The sequence below is a fragment of the Mauremys mutica genome, chromosome 6, assembly GCF_020497125.1.
Source record: "Mauremys mutica isolate MM-2020 ecotype Southern chromosome 6, ASM2049712v1, whole genome shotgun sequence".
NCBI lineage: Eukaryota > Metazoa > Chordata > Testudines > Geoemydidae > Mauremys > Mauremys mutica.
The window spans coordinates 15,855,576-15,874,027 of record NC_059077.1 but is presented as its reverse complement, the minus strand read 5'-3'; the positions used below and the strand labels follow the sequence as shown (position 1 = coordinate 15,874,027).

General features: G+C 44.5%; 1 protein-coding gene across 1 annotated transcript in view; it reads right to left on the bottom strand.

The window, feature by feature from the left end:
* Positions 1-208: 208 nt before the first annotated feature.
* MAPK4 (mitogen-activated protein kinase 4) overlaps positions 209-18,452 on the bottom strand; it is a 138,796-nt gene continuing 120,552 nt past the window's right edge. Inside the window, exons 4-6 of the mRNA XM_045022229.1 lie at positions 13,894-14,055; positions 9,778-9,979; positions 209-4,089 (exon numbers count right to left, since the gene is read on the bottom strand). Coding sequence (XP_044878164.1) covers positions 3,402-4,089; positions 9,778-9,979; positions 13,894-14,055 — 1,052 coding nt within the window. The 3' untranslated portion in view covers positions 209-3,401. The remainder of the gene's footprint in view (positions 4,090-9,777; positions 9,980-13,893; positions 14,056-18,452) is intronic.

Sequence of the window (18,452 nt, the reverse complement as noted above, 5' to 3'; positions counted from 1 at the left end):
TAAACTATGGATGAAATGCAACCTTAACTAAAACGAGAAGTTTGGTTAGATCCTATCCAGTAGAAAATAACCAAGTTGCCTCCTTATAAAACTTCAAGAAGTATTCATGATAATTTACTGAATGAATTTAGAACCAAGTTCTGTTTTCAATGATATCTCACTCCATGTCACAAAAAGAAAAATGACGGAACATTGTCAAGCAGGGAAGAATCAGACCTTAAATTTTATTATAGTTACATACATGAGAAAAAACCTGGTGTGTCATTGGCTGAAACAATTATGTGACAAGTTAGAGACATTTCCATTGTTTACCTCCTTACAGGTCGATAATACTGACATTTGGAACAATGTTAACTGGTCAGATCACAAATCAAAATGGAAAATCCTGAGTAGCTGCAATGAGTTCCATGAAAATCTATTATTTACTTCTTTGAGGCTTCTATTTCTGACCCTCAAACTTCACCTCCCCATTACAATGCTAGTTCCAAAGGAAAAACTGATAAACTTTTGACATTCATCACCACAGTGAAAAGAGTCCCAGATATTTCTGATGAAGACATTCAGACTGTATGTAGCAACAAATATAAAATGGCTTCTTGTTTCAGTGAACTTGAAGATTTATTGTCCCTCGGGGAAAATACTGACATTGTTTGATCAATATTAACTTCTCAGGTCAGTAAATATGGAGGTTTAGCAGAACAGAAGTAAATATTTGCTTATTCTATCAATATACAGTGTTGAGTCGCTTCCCACACTACTTGTTTGATCCTACAATCTTACTCGCTTTGTTGTGTCCCAAAAGTTTTCCTCTCATTTGGGCCTCCAGCTGCAAGGTTTGTGCATCTCCTGCTAGATACCGGGCACGCTCAACTCCTGACTTCAGTGGCAGCTGAGGGCACTCAGCCCATTGCAGGACTGAACCCAGGCAGGATTTATATTCACACATATTATATACTCTTTCCTGGCGGCTAAGGAGGTAGGATATGGATACCACAAATGTTGTGGTGCTATGAATAATGTTTCAGGACCGCATGGCTTGCTGAAGGGTATACTAATAAACTGCACAAGGGTGACAAGTCATACGCTCACCGGGCCAAATTCACCTGGCATAAACAGGAGCAGCTCGACTGGAGACACATCCACTGTCTCAGTCTGAATTTGGCTCATCATGAGTAAATGCGCTGAGCTTCCGTTGAGGTATATAAATAATTTTTTACACACTTTAAGTGATCTCTTCCTGTCCCTCCCTTATTTCTCCTTCCAGGACAATGTGCTGACATTTAAAAGTAGGGCACCCAAACGTTCAACTCCAAGAACCAGGACATACCCTTCTCGCTGCTGGACGTTTGGGTGGTCACTTTCTTTGCATTCCAGGTTCCTTTTACCTCCGAACTAGGTTTCCCCTGCCCCACAATCTGTTCAGCTGGCAGCCTGAACTGGGCTACTAAGCAACTGGAGTAACAATATTTAAAGCAGCTTAAGTACAATAAATTTTTAACAGTAAGAACAAGCAAGTTATTCAGCTCTTGAACACCTAGCACAAGTTGTCATAAAGCTGAACCTGTCCCTAAATCCTGATTCCACCAATACTAGAAATGTTGGTTAGTAATATTAAATTCTGCATTAATTAGTCTTTCATCCAATCCTATGACAGTAGTGACATATGAACCTTCAGTAGTTTATCTTTTCACAAATAAAAGTAATGCCGTCATGCTGGAAAACAAAATGGCAGGATGACAAGAATAATACATATATTTTTTAAACCACTTACTATTTACATGTTTTCCATTTTTTAAAATTTGATCTGGCTGATTAAATATACGTATATAACATTTATTCAATATACAAATTCTAGTTAGCTGATTAGTTATTAAGGTGCTCAGAAGTGTGGATGAAAACAGAACCTACAATAGATCAGTTGTGGTTATACTTATTTACAAAGTAGCGTTGTTTTTCTACTGACTTAGTTACCGTCCAAGGAAGCTGAAAGCAAAGGGCCTTGGAAAGATCTGAATATTTCTTCATATCTGAAGTGTATATACTTCATATATACACACTGTATATATACATATATATAGTGTAAGAATCTAATGCCGCCAGTAAGGGGATCACCTTTCCTTGCTGGTCGGTCCCTGTTGTGCAGCCTGCACAGAGGACCACCTCCAACAGCCAAACCATTGGTTTAAGTGACCACTTGAACGGATCTTGAAAGTTTCCAGTATGATTTTGTTCAAATTTTAGCCAAAGACCACCAATTTCTGTAAAAAAAATGATACAACAATACTTAGCACTTATATAGTACTGTGGCTATTCAAAGCACTGTACAAGCTTTGGCTAATTTACCTGCCCAACATCTATTTGAGCAAGGTATTATACCTATTTTGCAGATGGGAATTTTGTAATGGAGACATTAAGTGACTTGCTTAAGGCTACATAGCAAGTAAGTGGAAGAGCCAAGAGCATAACTCAGTACTCCCAAATTTCCAATTCTCTCCTCCCTTGCAGACCACACTGCCAGTATTTGCTGGTCCTTTCAGCAGTTGCTTAAGACAGGTTTTGCTGCATTATGTTTTTTTCATTCATCCACCCATAGTTATGGTGCTGGATCTTCTAAAAATGGCAGACTTCAGATCCACATCTAGACTGCAGAAGGAAAGACTTGTTTATGTGAGGAACCAGATTAGAAGAATGTGCTTATTAGTGAAAATTCTCTCTCCCAATGAGACAAACAAAATGACCCATACACTGTGGGTCAAATTCTTTTCCCATTAATATTGCAGCCTCATTTTCTGTCCCGATGGCCAAATTCTGCCCTTAGTTACATTCTTCCAACCCCTATTTCCTGATTAAAGGCAGAATTTGGTCAAAGGTGTCTATAGGACTAATTACTGAAAGAGATGCCCTTACATTACTCCTTTCTGTATAGACAATACTCAGATGAGTTCATCAAAGAAGCTCTCTGGTTCAACGTGTTTTGAACCTGTCAAACCAGGGGAGTGTCTGACCATAATGAAGGGACTCCCCTTCATCCTTATTCCTTTAAGATATTATATATAAAAAAGGAAGTTGATTCAACTTCTGTTTGTAAACTTGTACAGTCATCTCTCCATTGTACATTGAAGTACCAAATAGGTCCCAGAAGTTACAAGGCAAGATTGTTAAGGCAGCATAAGAAACTCAATATTTCATTCACACCTCTTGATTCCTTTAAGTGTATTTCTAAGGCATCAAAAGGGGTTCCTGGTTTGTGCTCACCTTTTAATAAAAAGGCATTCATTATACCGTAAGAAACTGACATGTTCAATGACAGATCAAACCTTAATTACTGTTCACCGTAGGGTAATTGATGCATTATCAAAGACTTACAAAGAGATTAGCAGTGAATATCAGACATTGTTTCTTTACCACCTCTCTTTCTGAAACACCTCTGTTTGTACAATCTCATTAGGGTGTTCTGAAATACAAGCCCCATTGATATCATTGAGCTTATTGTCTGGGAGATCCTCGGGTTTCGTGCAAAGTTTCAGCGCCCTGGAGATGAAGACATCCAAGTCAAACTGAGGGTCTGTTTCACTGTTTACATCCTTGGATTCTTTACGATGATGGTGAGGAGAAGAGAGCAGACGCTGTTCTTGAAGCTCTGGAAGAGGACTAGGGCATTCAAGCCCCGACTGTGTGCTCTTTACCCATTGAGCTATCTCTAGAAAGAGGTTGGATGGTTCTTCTTCCAGTGATAACTCTGCAGTGGGTGCTAGAGTTGCTGTTTTCCAGTGCGACAAGTCTAAGATAAGTTTGGGCTCTGAGTAATGATGGGGTTTATTGTCTCTCCAGAGCAGTTTGTCCAAGTAGGAAGGTGACCCCACTTTGTAATCACATGATTTCCCATAATCAACATCAAACATTCGATCCATTGAGGAATGCGATTGCTCCAAGAATCTCTCTGAGCTGCTTTGAGAATATTTGCGTGGATCAACTTGTGCTTCTTCAGCAATGGAGTCGGATCCTGCGCGTGGGTCCCGTTGTACCTCATCTATATCATGGTATTTGTCATGTCGCCACTCCAAATCAGAAGAGAGACTTACTTGATACCTGGGAAAGACATTCTGTGATTAGATGAACAATTGTTGGCTTTGTTTGTAAGTAGGAGGAGTGTTTAAATAGATGTTCCCACTACTGCTGCGGCATTTACCTTTCCTATGCTAAAGTACCTTTTATCCAAAAATTTCAGAGGTCCAGATCCTCAAAGGTATTTAGGCACCTAACTCCCATTGATTGCAATGTGTTTTACAAAGTGGAATTAATTATACCTTCAAAAGCTATTGTGAAATAAATACATTTTACGTATGTGTTAAAGGCAGAGGGTTTAAGTGATTTGCCCAAGGTTATACATGCAAGCAGGGCCAAAGATGGGAATAGAAACTAGTAGACCAAACATCCAGTAATTCATCTGACCACTAGACATATTCTCTCTCCCTAGAACATTAGACTCTTGGCCCAAAATTAGTGAGCTTTGGGGATCTACCTAGAAACACCTTAAAAAGACTTGTTTTTCAGAGGGCAGGTGTACTTTCTGAAAATCAGATTCCTTTAAGGTGTCCCCTGTTGGGCCCAAATATCACTAATGACTTTTTAAAATCTTGCCTTGTGTTCTGAAATATTCTTCCCTATACCAAAGATCTCCAGGCGACTAGGAGAACAGTCAAGGCCACTGCTTTAATGTGTCAGACCAGGAACTATAAAAGCAAAGGGATAAGAGAGTGACAAACTGACCTTGAGATATTGATTTGCTGTTTCAGTGACCATAACTGACAAGGATCTAGTATATGCAGGTTTACACTGAAAGCAAGATTAGTGAGGCTCCCAAAATTACTCTTTACTTAGTTTAGCTTGTTTGCCCCCAGATGCTTGTTCACTCGGGCAGGGAAATTAATAATGTTGAACAGGACGGATTTTTAAAATTATTATTTTTAGTGATGGTGAAATGTGGTGAATTGACAGTTCTGGAGACTTGACTCCCGACCTGATGTGACACCTGGAAGGAGCAGCTGTGGGGATGTGAGTAGACTTAGGTCTCTCTGGCCTATTCTGTCATTGACCTCTCTGCTTCGACTGCCAACAGAGCTGCCAGTTAGCAAATGTTTTTTGTGATAAAGGACACCTGTTCACTGGGAATGGAACCAAGACATCCAAATTCATTTCACATAGGCTGCTGAACTGTATCAGATGGTAACAGTTCTTAGCCACTATCCACCTGCTGTGGATTTGAATGTGCAGCCTGGATTTCAAAAGTTCCATAGCACCAGTAAAAATCCTCTGAGCCAACAAGGCTCCCCAGGAAGGAAGGAGTTAAAACTGAAACATACATTTACCTTCTCACACCTCCTCACAATTCATAGCCTCTGTCATTAAAAGTCATCATTTGCCAAGAATTGCCACAAAGTAGTAGCTGATATACCGCAGTTACTTCCTACTCAATGTATATTGAGAACCTGCAGTGTCTCGCATAGCACTGCGTGGAAACTCTAGGCAAAGGTTGACTTTTTAATGGCAACTTTTAAATTACACGGTTACTAACTAAAAATCACGGATGTATTAAAAGACCAGCTTCCTGGGCACAATAAAACTATCATCCTGGTGTGTCACTTATCCATATTTTTAAAACAAATACATCTTATTTATTTTCAGTCCAAAGCATCGTAAGTCAAAACTAGCAGCATTTTTTAAACAGCAGAAACAATGAAAGAGGGTATTGAATCAGCTGCTGTCTCATAAGCAAATGCCTTTTTTAGAAAAGATGACATTTCAAAAGATCCTTGTAATTCATTCAATTATCTTGTTCATCTCATCTACTTTTATTTCCCTCAAGACAGGAATTGAAGGGAAATTATGTCTCAGGAGGAAATCACATCAGTGATGGCTTACAAGTCTGAGCCCCACTTAGATAGCTTTCAGAGTCTCAAAATATAAAAGTGTTAATAATAGCCAAAGGATTGAAACATCATTGGCTTTGACAAACTTTTACTCCTGGAGAAAGAGTGTCTATGAAACTCCATGAAGAGATCATTAATCTTTGAGACACTCAGCAGCTTAACAGCACTACTTTGCAAAGCTGCAGTCAATGTATCAGGAACTGCTAATGGAAGGCCTACAGACCCCAGTCGTCGGCGGATGGGATCAAACGTGGGGCCTCTGGAGTTTAGTGCCTGAGCCTCTACTGCATGAGCTAAAAGCCAACTGGCTGTTAGCTAAGGCTGTAGAGCAAACTCATTTTATCTCTCTCTCTAAGTGGTCTCAGTGCCACTAGATGGGACAGAACACCACACCCAGCAGGTGTGTGGGTTACACTAATACACAAGGTGAATTTTCTCCAAGCTGTAGGGTTCCTCCTCGGAAATACAGGCTGTATACAGAATATCCAGTAGGGACAGAGTTTCACAACTTGTTGGTTCAAAGAAAATATGTTGGCGGATATCTAGAGAAACAGATAGATGCTCAGCAGCAGAATTGTTTAAACATGGTTATTGCTGGTAGGGTTCTGACCTTTGTCGACAGGGTTGATTTGTCTGAGAACCATGTCAGAACCGTGACAAAGCTATGCTAATGACTGCCTAGGAGGATCATCTGCAGACATGGTTCTCAGAATGAAATATCCCTCACCTTATGGATAGAAGAAGCCCCGCTCAAACCGTGTTAGCTATAACTATGTTAAAATATAATGAAGAAATAAAATAATGTAAAACACAGACCATAATCCCATTCCCAACGTGGCTATGACAATGCTGAGTGCACTTATCAGCCGAAAGCTGAGATGATAAAGTTATAATTGTACACTACAAACAGAATAGATACTTTCACTATGCAGGTCAAAAGATCTAAGTTATTTTGCATATTATTATGATGTCTTCGTAGTTTGTATGGTTTTCCAAACAGCGACTGATTCACCTGAACAATCTACATTAAAATGGGATGGCAGCAGCTATCTTAAGTCTGTGTGTTCTGCAGGAAAGTAACTGATAAAGATGATTTTGTGGCTGATGGGCATTCATAAATTTATGGATTACAAGCCTAGGAGAGACCATTGCAACATCTAGTCTGACCCTCTGCATAACACAGGCCAGTGGACTTACCTGAATTCATTTCTGTTTCATTAAAAGCATGTCTTTTAAAAAAAAAAATCCAATTTTGATTTAAAGATTTCCAGTGATGGAGAATCCACCACAACCCTTGGTAAATTTTTGCAGTGTTTCATTACATGCACGGTTAAAAATGTGCACCTTCATTTGTCTAGCTCAGCTCAAGCCATTGGATCTTTTATACCTTTTGGACTGAAGAGCTATTAGCAAATTTCTGTTGCCCATATAAGGAACTTACTGACTGTGATTGAGTCACACATTAGCCTTGTCTTTGTTAAACTAGACAGATTGAGCTCCTGGAGTCTTTCACTATAAGGCAAGTTTTCTAACCCTCTAATCATTCCTGTGGCTCTTCTCTGAACTGTCTTCAATTTATCAATATCCTTCCTGAATTGTGGACACCAGAGCTGGACACAGTATTCCAGTGCCAAATGCAGAGGTTAAATAACCTACTTGATATTCTCCTGTTTTTACATCCACGGATCACATTAGCCCTTTTGGCCACAGCATCGCAGTGGGAAATCATGTTCAGCAGATTGGCTACCATGACTCCCAGTCATTTTCAGAGTCACTGCTTTTCAGCACCGAGGCTCCCATACTATAAGTATGGCCTACATTCTTTATTCCTGGATGTAGCACTTTCAATTTGGCCACATTAAAACAAACAAGTGTCTGTTTGTGCCTAGATTACCAAGCAATCCGTAACACTGTGTATTAGTGACCTGTCCTCTTTGTTATTTACCACTCACCCAGTTTTTGGGTCACCTGAAAATGTCATAAGTAATAATTTTGTTTTCTTCAATCTGATTGACTTTACCCTCAGCTAGCAGCATGGATGAGAATACAAGCTGCACGCCTGATTCCTTCACCTTTTCTCTGTAGCCACTGCTGATCTGCTCAGGCAGTATCATTAGCGCCCTTGTGGCTGAGCAGCATGGGGTAGTGCTCAGAAGGAGAGAGGGGATTTGGCAACCTTTCTGTGATGTCTGGATGTAGGCTCCAAGCAGGCAGCACACCTCCCGGGACATCATGTCAGGTCAGCAGCTGGATGCCTCCAGCTATCTCATAGTATCCTATCTTAACCCTCCTTACATTCTTTATTAATCCAGTCCCGTATCAGTCATTCCCTTAGTTTGCCTTGGATTGACTTGCATCTGGTATGTTCTTAGAGAGCCTGTTTCTGTCTAGGGAAGTCCTGGAAGCTCCTTCACTGGAGGTTTCCAGAAGGAGGCTGGATAGCCATCTATCTCGGATGGTTCACACACAACAAACCCTGTCTCTTGGCAGGGGGTTAGACTAGATGACCCTTTTAGCCTTATCGTTCTATGAGCCAATCATAAGAGCAGTGTAGGTCCTCTCTGCAACTGTGTGAAGTAAATAGATGTGTACAGATCATGTTTTGGAGCAATTAGACAAAATGGATATTTACACGCATTGGAACTGATCTGGACATACAAGCCAATAAGGCTGAAAGATCCTTGAAAGCTCCATAATCACAGAGGCAACCTGATTTTTTTTAAGGAGATATCCCACCCAGCCACTCCTAGTGCCTCCAGAGTGCTAGATGGTGCTCAGTATCTGCTCCTTTCCAAGGAGTGGAGCGTGAAACTGAACTCTTTGGGAGTATGCCCAGTAAATCTCCTGATGTGCTCAATGAGGGCAAGTTAATTGCCAGATGAAAAAAAGTCAAATATCTAGGGAAGAAGTTTTAATTGGCCACAGCTCAAAAGTACTGGGATCTCCCTGGCAGGCAGCTCCATTCTAGGTGTGCTCTAAAGAGAGGAAATGTTCAGCCATCATCCATGTGCCCTTAATATACGTGGTCCTCTGTGCTTTGGCAAATGAATTGGGAGACACCTTATTCCCAAGTACATTTTTAGTTTCTTAAAACCATGGTCCCTATACTAGGCTCAGACCTCTCCGCCCCTCCCTTCCACCCATCTGTGGCAACGAGGGAGATTTATCCTAGCCACAGAGCTACAGTAACTCAGTCAGACTCACAGCCCAGCCCTAAGAGGGGGGATGGAGTGTCCCAAACACGGTGAGATGCAAAACACAGATGGGGAGAGCACCACATTTCATACCTGCAAAACTGGGGGCTTGTTGTCATTTTAGGAGTTCTGCAGCAAACCAGCCTTTCAGCTTCTCCATTGGCTAGGTCAGGCTACAACAGACCCAGTATCTGTGGCCTTATGCAGCTTGAAAGGTGGCAGATATAGTGTTCTTAATCATACCTTTAATGGTCCCAAAGGGTACCAGAATGAGTATTATGGCATTTGGATCAAGAAATAGAAAATAGAGAAAAAGAGCCAAATTCTTCTCATTTAAACAGATGCAACTCAGCTAAAGTCAATGTAATTCCACTCATATAACTGAGAGCAGAATACAGCCCAGTAATTTATATGCCCAGTGAAAACTTGGTCCCACTGGAAATCAATGACAAAACTCTCATTGACTTTAGTGGGACCAGATTTGAGTTAGAATGGTCAGCTGTATAATAAAAGATCAGTGTCTTGCCTGGTTTTAAAGCATGTATTGCTGATCCGTATAACAATGGATCAGAGAAATTCCAAATGAAGTCAATGGGTTTTGCCTGAGTAAGGAATTCATAACTGCCTAGCCTGTTAAGCCATGGATACTGCACCTGTCCCAGTTGGACATCTGGCTCTGGTTGGCTTCCATCAGTAAAATATCATCAATCTCATCCTCAATCCGAAATGGATGCTGGGAAATTGGTTCATCTTCAGGGCAGGAGTATGGGCTCATGTAAGGATGCTGCAAACCCATCTCTGCAGTCAATCGATCCCTGGGGTTAAATGTCAGGATCTTCTCCAGAAAATCAATAGCTGTGTACCACAGAGAAACAGGTTCATTAATTCCCCAAAAGCAAAACTGATTTTATTAGCAGAGAAACAGGCTCCTGAATCCATAGAGACCCATCTGTTTGATGTTCATCATCATTAAAATAAGAACAGAATTAAAGGTTAAGTCCTATGTACATCTAACACAGAGGCATATTTATTCTGGATGCTTATGTACCGATCTTACCCTTATTGGGAGTTATGGGCATGCATTGGGAGTTATGTAGCCTACAGTTTTTTGTTCTTTTAACAAAACAGAGAGAATGGCAGAGATAGAGCTACATCTCCAAGAGAGAATTGCAGAGTCAAGGCTTTGATCCAGCAGGCAGGTCCTTGTACCTGAGCACTAATCCAATTTAAGGATAAGGGGCTAAAATGTTATTGTGGAATACTAACGTCCCAGCCCAGCTCCCACAGAAATCAGTGGGACTCTTTATGGTTAATTCTATAAATCATTCAGTGTCTCAGAGTAGAGACATGGCTAATACTCTGAAACCTGCTTAATTTGGATGTGTGACCAGTACTTTCATGCTTTCAAATCCATTTTATGGACTCACCTCATAGCCGGAAACAGGGACAGCTGTAAACTGTTAAATGTTTATGTGCATTTGAGGTGGAATTAAATTAAAAGTGCTATTTTTAAAGTGCCTGGCATAATCAAGACTATGAAATAATTCTGCCTATTAGCATTTAAATAATTCTATGTGCATAATTTTTTTTTCAGAAAATACAGTACAGTGTGACGCTTTCAATGTACACAAACACATGTGATATAAGAGCAGCTATAGTGCAATTAAAGTGCATAAGAAATACTATTTAAACATTTATGATTTTTCTATCTGTTTATGCTTCCTTTGCATAGGGTATGTGAAAACATCAGCTCTTGTTGTTAAGGACATTTGGTTTACTGGGATGCTTCTCAGGCCATGGCCTTAAATTCAGATAATAAAAATAGAGGTGTGCGTTATTTTTTCTGTCAGATCATGTTTTTAACCCTAAATCCTGGAAATATTAACTCACTGTACCTGTAACAATGCTGGTAAATATCCCAATTCATCTGGAAAGAAACTGATCTGGAGGCTTCTTTGTGTGCTCACAAGAAGAGTTAACAGTTAATCACAAAGAGGAAGGAAGGGTGATATCTGTTATACCTGTGCATAAACATTAACCAGTACCTGGTTGTCTCTCACTGGATGATTTTACTGTTTGCATTAATTATGACGGAATCAACAGTTTTATAAGGTCATTGGGTTGCAACAAGGATCATGGTGAAACAATTCACTCATAGTTCAAGTCATTTGGGCAAGAAAACTTCAGTAGATTATGTAAGCATGGCAAGTGACATTCCTTCCCACAAATCATCAGAGAGAATAAATCCCTTCAGTACTTAATGTTTGGAATCTGACTCATACTTGAGATACTGAGGGCTGATGGGTATCACTGTTGATAAGGACCAATAATGGCCTATTCTAATTAAGAGTCACACTGATCTACATGCCCAGGTCTCTGTTTTGACTCTTTACCCACATACAAGCAATTTTTTCCTTGCAGATCTTATGTATGGAATGCCAGCCACACTGACAGCCCAGGATTCAGAGCAAAGAGAACAGAGAAAATACACTGCCACATGGCAGCAGGGCTGGCTCTGGCTTTTTTGCCGCCCCAAGCAAAAAAAAAAAAAGGGGGGGGGGGAGGGAGCCGCCGGAGCGGCAAAGCAGGGGAAAAAACAAAACCACAGCGGGGCCAGAGCGGCAAAGCAGGGTGGGGGTGGGGACAAAAAAACGGTGGGCTGGAATAGCAAAGGGGGGGGGGGGGGAAACTGCAGCACAGCCGGAGCAGCAAAGCGGGGGAAAAAAAACAAAACAACAACATAAAACCGCGGTGGGGCTGGAGCAGTAAAGGGGGGGGGGGACAGGGAGCTGGAGCGGCAAAGCAGGTGAAGAAAAAAAAAAGAAAAAGAAAACACGGTGCAGCCAGAGCGGCAAAGCAGGGTGGAGGGAACAAAAAAACGGCGCAGCTGGAATGGCAAAGCAGGGAAGAAAAAAAAAAACCTGCAGCACAGCCGGAGCGGTAAAGCAGGGTGGGGGAAAACAAAAAAACCTGCACGGCTGGAGCGGCAAAGCAGGTGAAAAAAAAAAACAACCTGCGGCGCGGCTGGAGCGGCAAAGCGGGGGTGGGGGAACGGCGTGGCCGGCAAAGCAGGGGAGAACAAAACAAAAAACCCTACAGGGCGGCCGGAGCCAGGGGACTCCCTGTGCTGCAGAGTGCGCGCCCGGTCTAATGGGGGGGAAGGGGAGGGAGCGGGGGGGAGAGATAGAAGGGGGGCAGCCAGGGCTTCAGGGGGGCGCTCACCACCTCCGGGCCGCCTGCCGGGAGGGCTCCGAGCTGCTCCGGTCAGTGAGGGGGGAAGGATGCGGGCTGCCCTGCCGGGCTTGCTGCAGGGCGCTCCCCTCCTCTGCCCCCTACAGGGCGGTCAGAGCAGCAAAAAAAAAAAAAAAAAAAAAAAAAGAGTCAGTGCCGCCCTAGGTTTGGGCGGAATGCTGCCCCCTAGAATCTGCCGCCCCAAGCACCAGCTCGCTCAGCTGGTGCCTGGAGCCGGCCCTGCATGGTAGCACCTGAGCAGGCTGGGCCAACCATGGATTTCAAATAAGAGCCTAGGGAGTTCCCTTCTTTTTCACCATGCAAGGGAACAGCACAAATATGAATGCAGAGCCCATGACTTGGCATTCGGCAAGAGGCACAGAGGCAGCCTTGGCATCTGCTCCCTACAATGCTCTTGAAATTGCCCTGCCACCCCTGACCAATTAAAAAGCTGCTGCAGAGTACCAGTGAGGCTCATTGCTTGCAGCACTCAGGTACAGAGACAGAAGTCAGTTTTACCTGGCCCCTTGACCACAGAAGGGAACGATTGTGCTGGAAGTGATTGAAGTGCTACCAGTCATTCCAGGTGGGAAAGTCAAGGTAAATATACCTTCTGCCCCAATCCAACAAAAAAAAAAAACTGCCAGGAGTTTGCAAAAAGTCCTGCCTTGGGATACTGTAGATACTGTAGAGGAGTGTCAGGGATCTCAGATCTACATGGAAGAAAGGAATTATTCTCTCACTGTGCACATATGTATTTGTCCAAGAAGACGGGAAACAAGAAAATTATCCCAACTTGGGGATAAATTCTGGGTCAATACATTAATAACAACTCCAGAACAGACACATACAAATGCAGCCAAAACAGCGTTCACTGGGCTATAGAGGGCAACACTTTGCTAATGTTACACCTCTGAAAAGCAAGGTGCCCACTCTAACAGTACTGCACTGCTGCCTTGTAGCCAGACTACTAAGGAAAATGTCTCCTTTAGGACCTAACACACCTCTCCCTTCCCCTGAGCAGGAGTGGGGAGGAACGAAGTGATTTGGGCTGAGGCACAAAGGAAAGGTGAGAGAGTGCCAGTTCTGTGAGATGATCCCCATCTCCCTTGGGCTCTGGGAAGTCTGTATGTGTGATCCACGAGGAGGTGGGGGAAGTGTGGCATGATGCAGGCCAGCCGTCCTCCTCAATATCATTGCCCACAAACCTGGAGCAATTCCCCAGCATAACACTGATCTGGGTAGCATTAACTTAAGACATTTCCCCATGCCCTGATGTGATTCCTTCCTTATGATGGGGCTGGGAGCCTAGTGGCCTGGGGGACACCTCAGGGCTTAGCTTCTGAGGGGGTAGAAGGGTCAAGATGAATCATGGAGGGAATTCTTCCTGGAGAGAGCAGGTCTCCAGCAGCTCTCCAGTGGTGTTGTGTTTGAGCTTGGGGGATGGTTCCTCTTGTATAGGCCACTGGGGGAGACCTGGTCTTAAAATCAGGAGGATGAGAGAAACCTGATCAAAATGTGACTTAAAGCTACGGTACCTTCGCCGTTCACTTCCGAGAGCAGCTTGCGTAAAGGTTTCTTCACTTCCCAGGTGCTGTTGATGAAAGTTGGCATCACTTTGAGCAGCTCCTCTTTGTCCTCTTCATGGACAACGGGGATCGTCTCCAGAATGAGCTGCATCTGTTCCAGCTCATGATTCCCTGTATGAGCAAACAACAGGCTGTCAGTGCCGGTGAGATTTTTTTTCATCGTTGGGTGCCACTAAGTAGTTGTGGTTTTGGTTTGGAGTTTTTGAAGACAGAGGATTTTTTCCACTTCTTTTTTTAACCTTAGGAAAATCAAGAATATAAAGTCTTGAATTCATTGGGTATTTCCCCCCTAAAAGTCTCCTTGTCGGACCAGAAATGCGGGATGAGAGCTTTCGCAGACCTTAGTTAAAGGGATTGGGATGTTGAACCTTTAACTAAAGCTTTCCTCCCAACGGCTTGTTTTTATTACCACTAATTCTAATCAGCTGGAATAAATATCCCTTCCCCATTCAGTTGCTGAGGTTTCACTTCCTTGATACTTGTGATGTTGTTACTGGCGAATTAATTGGGAGTTTCAGTCCGATGGCCCAGACTGAATGGACACAGAGATGGAATTTCGCCCTTAGAGATGGGAGGTCTCCAGGTCAGGGTTATAGCAACTAGTGGGCATTGCAAGAGAAGCTTACACTGCTACTGTCTGTGCTGTGCCTGTTGAATAGTTAAATAGAGGAGAACGTCACTCCCCTGACCCATTGACTCGGCACCGTCCATAAGCTCTGGATCCACTAAACAAAACAAGAGTGGTCAAACTTGGCTTTGGCACCTCCCTTTTGTTCTTGAAGAGGATGGGCCAATGACGCAGGCCAGGTGTACTCTGGAAAAGGCTGCCAGCAAACCCTCCTAGTGGAGATGCAGTTTATATGGGCAAAAAAGTCCTTTTGCCAGTATATCAGAAATAAACAATACCAATAAAAGCACAGTCGTGCAGGTATGTGTCTACGCTAGGGCTTCTGGATGACATAGAAACATCACACACACACAAAAATCACACCCCATATCACATTGCCATGCCAGCAAAAGTTACTAGTGTGGACCTGGCCTTAGGAAAATCCCTAGAGGAGGCAGCATAATGACCTGTGGGGTTTCACACTGGGATGCCTAGGGAGCCCACCCCCCCGTGCTTCCTCTTTCTATGTGCAGGTCTGGAACTGGGGAGCAGGGCTGAGTTGTTTGGAAAAACTCCTGATTTAAAGCTTCAGTTCTGGAGATCGGTGGACAGGAAACTGATTCTTGATAAGAAATATGTATACGGGCAGTGTGACTTTACCCCGTGATTTACAAACACGGGGCCAGATTACTCAGTGCCCAGGCAGGACAAGAGGCAAGAAGCTCCAGCCCTTGTGCTCCCACATTGTACCTGCCGCAGTCCTGTGCTTCCCCAAGGGTAAGGACTGCTCCCTCCTCGCACCCCAGGTCATCCCAAAGAGTACGGTGAGTGCATGGGCTGAGGGGCTGGTTCCAGAGCTCTGGCAGTGACTCAGCTATGACATCAGGAGAGAAAGGAAATGAGGCTGGGCTGATTTTATACCCTGATGTAACCTCTATCACTGGCACACTGCACCTAGTGCAGAGCCCCGCAATGCCTCATAGAAACCCAGGCAGGGGCGAGGGGGAGACTGGTCCACATTACCAACCAGACAAGTGGCCTTTGCTGTCCCATTTGACGGTACCCAGTTGCCATGTTATGTCTCTGATTTGGCAGCCTTGCAGAATCTTTGCTAATTAAATGTCCCCCTTGCCCATGGAAAGGAACAAACGTACTCCTGACACACTCCTTCACAGTGTGGCTAAATGTCAGCTGCAGGCTGGTAGCTGCTCAGAAACTAGCAATGAGAACGCCCGGTGAACCTATAGCTCTGCCTGAACTCCCCAGCTGTCTTTTCCAGAAATCACTCAAACAGCCAGGTATTAAAAAATCCTCTTAGCATTTGCAGACCTGGGCTTTTAGCCAACATTTTGGCCTCACGTGGGCTTTTTCAGGCCAGTGTTTTCCTGAGTACAGTTAAAGGTGACATCCTATGATTATTTATTTCTACAGCAGTAGCACTTAAGGGCTGCAAGACACCAGGCACTGCCTAAGGTTAGGCTCCTAACTCCGTACTTAGGAACTTAAATAAAAGAGGCCCGAATTCCAAAGGTCCTCAGTGGGTTTTCTGGGTGCGCCGAAGGACACAGGCCTCTTATTTAAAAAGATATACTGGACAAATCACACCCCCCACCAGGGAACAATCTGTTCCATTCAGCAGGGCACAGCTCGACTACATGATAGTTTAGAATGGGCGATAAAGAATCAACTGCACTCAACTGAAACTTCGGGCAGTGTCTTAGCCGCTACCGTGGGATTTTGGTAAGGCCGGGGGCCAACGCTCCTACTCTTGCAAAAAGTGCTGTAAAATCTTCAATGATCCTCTGCAATATATGGGTGACCACTACAGTATTACAATCTGAAGAATGTGTGGTTTACCTCCATGTGACTGTTCTCTTTACACTATCCCAGTGCTGGTGCATTATCTGAAATGACGAGCCCAGTCCACATCTGACCACTTTGACAGCTAGGATATTTGTCTCTGTGTTCCCCCATCTGTTATATCCATTTGTTGTCTCTTGTGTTATGCTTAGCGTATAAGCTCCTCTGAGCAGGGCCTATCTTTTTGTTGTGTGTTTGTACAGTGCCTAGCACAATGGTCTAGTACTGGTGTCCCCTAGACGCTACCACAATACAAATAATATTTAATAGGATAATGGTGGGGAAAAATCCAGTCACTATTAAATCACATTTTTGCTTTGTCCACTCCCTTTGTGTTCACTTCTCACAAACATTCAGCGCAGCAGAGTTTTCCTGGCATAAATGTTTGTGAAAGCGCATTTCAGAGGCCAAGAATATTCATACACAGCAGCGCCGTAACAAGGGCGAGGCGAGTGAGGCACTTGCCTCGGGCGCACAGATCTGAGGGGCGCAGAAAAAGACAAATGAAGTTTTAATTAACAGGGAACAGGTGCTGGGCGCGGCAGCCCCGAGCACTCGGCTGGGCTGGGCCCCGCCACTGTCTGCACCCGAGGCCTCTTCAGGCCCTCCCCCGCTCCCCCCTCCAGCGCTGCTGCTCTTTGCCCCGTTGCAGGGGGGTCCCGCACTCCAGGTGACCAGCAAGTGCCATGGGGCGGAAACGCGGCTGGGTTTCCTGCCTGAGCCCTGCACCGCCCGCTAGCACCATGGGCGAGCGCCACACAGATGGCTTCTCCTGCAGGTGGGACCCCTGTGGACGGAGCGCTCCTCCCGGGGTGCCGCTGGGAGGATGTGGCTTTTGGTTCCTGTCTACTGCCCCTGGCACTGGCCCGGACCACAGCCTGGCAGTGGGAAGGGGTCCAATTCCTGCCCCCCTCAACTTGGCAGCTGAGCGCCGCCGTCTTAATCTGCCCAAGTCGGGGGCAGGTGTGGGGCTCGCCCAGCCAGGACCGGGGCCCCTCCCGCTGGGCTGCCCTGGAAAGTGAAAACAGCAGCAGCCGGGGCTCCTATTCCTGCTGTGTCGGGAGGGGGCCGTGCAGGGTTGGGAGGCACAAGGGCCAGGAGCCCTCCAGCCTCTCCCCCAGAGCCTGGGGAGTTCAGGCCCCTCCAAGCAGGAGCCTAAGCGGGTGGCCTGAGGCTCCAGGGTCAAGCTGTCCCAGTCTGGGGTGGGGGGCCGGGCTTTGTGTCGCTGGCCACGAGGTGCCCCCCACATGTCCGGGCCCCTTTTCCAACAGCTAAGCCGCCCGGCTGCAGGCTGACATGTGGTACGGGTGATGGATAGAGAGCGCCTTGGGTCTCCAACCTGATCTCCCAGGCAGGGTCTCCTTGGGACAGCGCCAGCCTCAGTCCAGCGAGGCAGCGGCCAGGCTGCCCCTCCCTGCCTTCACAGCGAGGGCACCGAGAGCAGGGGCCGCCCCCGGGCAGAGCAGCCGGACCGCTGAGGTTGGTGGATCACACACGGGCAGAGCCCAGCCCTAGGTGCTTCAGATATGACACTTTTTCCTTTTTTTTTTTTTTTTTTTTTTTACAAAGTAACTACTATGAAAGTATATGGAGGGGGAGGGTGCAATTTTATATTCTTGCCTCGGGCGCAAAAATAGCTAGTTACAGCTCTGATACACATGAAAGGGAATTTTCCGTGCATCAGTATTTGCTCTAGAAATACTTGAGCACTCATCCGAGCAGGGACCACAAACGCTATCATGTGACTTTGCTGACAATTCGCAGTAAAGCAACACAGCTGGAACAACAGAGAGAAGTGAACTGTTTTCAAACAATCAGCAATGTTCAAAAAAATGCCATCACATAACAAATTCAAAGGAACCAAGATTGGCTCATGATAGTCTGTGACCAGAAAAAGAGGCTGAATTTTTCAAACAAATCTTCATTACAAATGACCTGGCTCTAGAGACAAACATTCAGATCTGGTTCCACCATTCCTTCGCAGATGAGCTCAACAATTGCAGTTTTCTAACGGCAATCTATCTAGCAATCTATCTATTAA